The sequence below is a fragment of the Rhagoletis zephyria genome, unplaced genomic scaffold, assembly GCF_001687245.7.
Source record: "Rhagoletis zephyria isolate East Lansing unplaced genomic scaffold, Rhagoletis_zephyria_1.1 Rzeph_scaffold_00203, whole genome shotgun sequence".
Classification (NCBI taxonomy): Eukaryota; Metazoa; Arthropoda; class Insecta; order Diptera; family Tephritidae; genus Rhagoletis; species Rhagoletis zephyria.
This window is the reverse complement of record NW_016157287.1, coordinates 393,233-395,539: the sequence shown is the minus strand read 5'-3', so window position 1 is coordinate 395,539 and position 2,307 is coordinate 393,233. Positions and strand designations below refer to the sequence as shown.

The 2,307-nt window shown below is 36.8% G+C and overlaps 1 protein-coding gene across 1 annotated transcript; it reads left to right on the top strand.

The window, feature by feature from the left end:
• Positions 1-1,030: 1,030 nt before the first annotated feature.
• Positions 1,031-2,010, top strand: LOC108358078 (transcription factor Adf-1-like). The gene is made up of 3 exons (XM_017609217.1): positions 1,031-1,166; positions 1,252-1,408; positions 1,501-2,010. The coding sequence occupies exons 1-3, from the start codon at positions 1,031-1,033 to the stop codon at positions 2,000-2,002; spliced, it is 795 nt and encodes a 264-aa protein (XP_017464706.1). The 3' UTR covers positions 2,003-2,010.
• The last annotated feature ends 297 nt before the right edge of the window (positions 2,011-2,307 follow it).

The window sequence follows — 2,307 nt, the reverse complement described above, 5'->3', positions numbered from 1 at the left end:
CGTGCTGCCACTCCTGTTAACGCGCACACTTTTACAGCCTTTTTACTGTAACATCGGTCAATGTGATTTTTAAGCAAATTAAACAAAAATGTTTTTCCAGTTCCTGCGTTTCCTGTTATAAACAGTCTTAGACGTTCGTCACTCCTATTTAATTGTTTTGAAATTTCCCTTGTTATGCGCGAAAATATTGCATGCTGTCCAATATTCATGGCCCTCTGGGCACTATAAAACTGGTCATCGGACATGCGTTGCTCCGGTATACCTTCATCGTCCTCTATTTCATGCCATTCTTCTGCATTGAGTATTTCGAAAGCATGTATTTGATTGAAAGCGTTTTCTAATTGTCTATCGCGTTGTCTATACATTTCGAGCCGTGTATAAGTATCTTTAAGATAAGATTCTCTTGCAAAGAATGCTTGTTTCGCTGTATCATAGTTCGACAACAATTCACTCTCATCTCTATAAGGGACATACTGAACCAGTAAACTATAAAAGTAGTTTTCACTATCACTTGCTGCCACAAAGTAAGGCACGCGCACAACAGCTGGTGTATTTCTTATTATCATCTTACTATAATCTCTCAATTTGATTAACCGCCTTACGATCTGCTCTTCAGATTGATGTTGGTCGATGCTTTCTTCAGAATCATTTGACATAATACGGTTCGAATAACATTGCAAACTCAAGCAAGCACATATTTTCAAAGGTGTATCGAGAATGTTCAACAGGTCGTTTTTCGTAGCGGTCGAAAATATTTCCATAACATCCTGTCGCTTGCCCATTTTCATTAAATTTTAATACTTTATATCTCTGATATGGCTTTCTGGTATTCAAAACCATGCATTTTCTTGAACATTCTTTGAGATTTAAATGACAAAGTCTGTACACACACTCACACGCTGAAACATGCCTTTCTTTTAAGATACGCAAACAAACTGTAAATAATTTGCTTGTGCTACGCTAGAATCAAGTTGGGTTGGCTCTGGAAGCTCAAGTTGGGTTGGCTCAAATTTATTTTAATAATTATAAAATGATGGATGATGAGCGCTTGATATCTCTTGTTGAGCCAAATAAAGATCTGTATGATAAATTTTCGCCAGGATACAAATTAGCTGATGCAAAAAGGCAAATATGGGCTAAAATTGGTGAACAGCTTAATCGGCCAGGTAAGCGCATCATGAAAAAAAATTTGTTAAATGAAATTGTTTTTAATATATAAATGCATATGTATGCACATATACTTCTCTTCAGGTGATCATTGTGCTCAAAGGTGGCTGTCGATTCGGGAGCGTTACAGCAGAGAACTACGCCGACTGAACGAACCATCAAGAAGTGGGGCCAAGCGTGAGAGAGTTTGGCCGCTGATGGAATCGTTGCAATTTTTAAAAAAAGTTGTAATATCGCGACCGTAAGTTAGATAGTTTTTTAACTTTTTTTTTTTTTAAATACTTATATAAATACATACTATGTGATTTTATATTAGTTATAATTTATTTACAGATGTCGGACTTCCAAAAATATTTTAAACTCGCCACTGCCGTCGACTTCTCAGCGGCCGTCATATAATGAGCAGCTGGTTGTGAATGTGGCGTCACCATCAGCTCCGTCTGAACCAGAAAATATACCAGTACCATTGGAGATCGTGTCGCCATCAATACTGGAGGAATCAAATGCCTCGATGTTGTATCAATTGTCGTCACCATCGCAAGAATTTTCCGCTGATTCAAACTCGACATTGCTATCTCTTTCATCACAAAATAAACGTAAAATGCCCAGAGGAAAGGAACCAGATCTGGATGCAGTATTCTTCGAATCAGCGGAAATGTTCAAAAAAGCGTGTAAAGCTATTGAGGCGTCGGAAGGGGAGCAAAATCCCACCGTGCATGCTTTCGCAAAAATGATTGGGGCTACAATTACTCAAATGAGTGCTGCAAAGCAATATATTGCTATGGAGCGTGTAACGGCTATTGTAATGGCGTTACAGCGAAGGCCAGAGCCATAAAGAATGGAAATATACAATACATATGTATGCACAGTTTTTTACCAGTTATGACAAATTTTCTTTATCTCTTTAATGTTAATTGTTTTCACAAAAGTCTATCTGGTTATACACAAACACCATATAAACTAACATTTCAAACTTTGTACAAAAATGCAATGGGGGACCCACAAAAATCATTTGTATTAAAATATTATATAATAAGCAACTGGGTATTATTATAAGAAGTCTCCTGAAGATAAACAGGGTTTTCCGATCGAAAAATATTGAATTCTTTACCATTTCCACGAATAATTAAATAAATATAA

Bases quoted from the DNA above. Each gene is read 5' to 3' on its own strand.
- LOC108358078 (XM_017609217.1), top strand. From the start codon at position 1,031: ATGATGGATGATGAGCGCTTGATATCTCTTGTTGAGCCAAATAAAGAT. The intron at 1,167-1,251 runs GTAAGCGCATCA...ACTTCTCTTCAG, and splicing joins TGAACAGCTTAATCGGCCAG to GTGATCATTGTGCTCAAAGG. The intron at 1,409-1,500 runs GTAAGTTAGATA...ATTTATTTACAG, and splicing joins AAAGTTGTAATATCGCGACC to ATGTCGGACTTCCAAAAATA.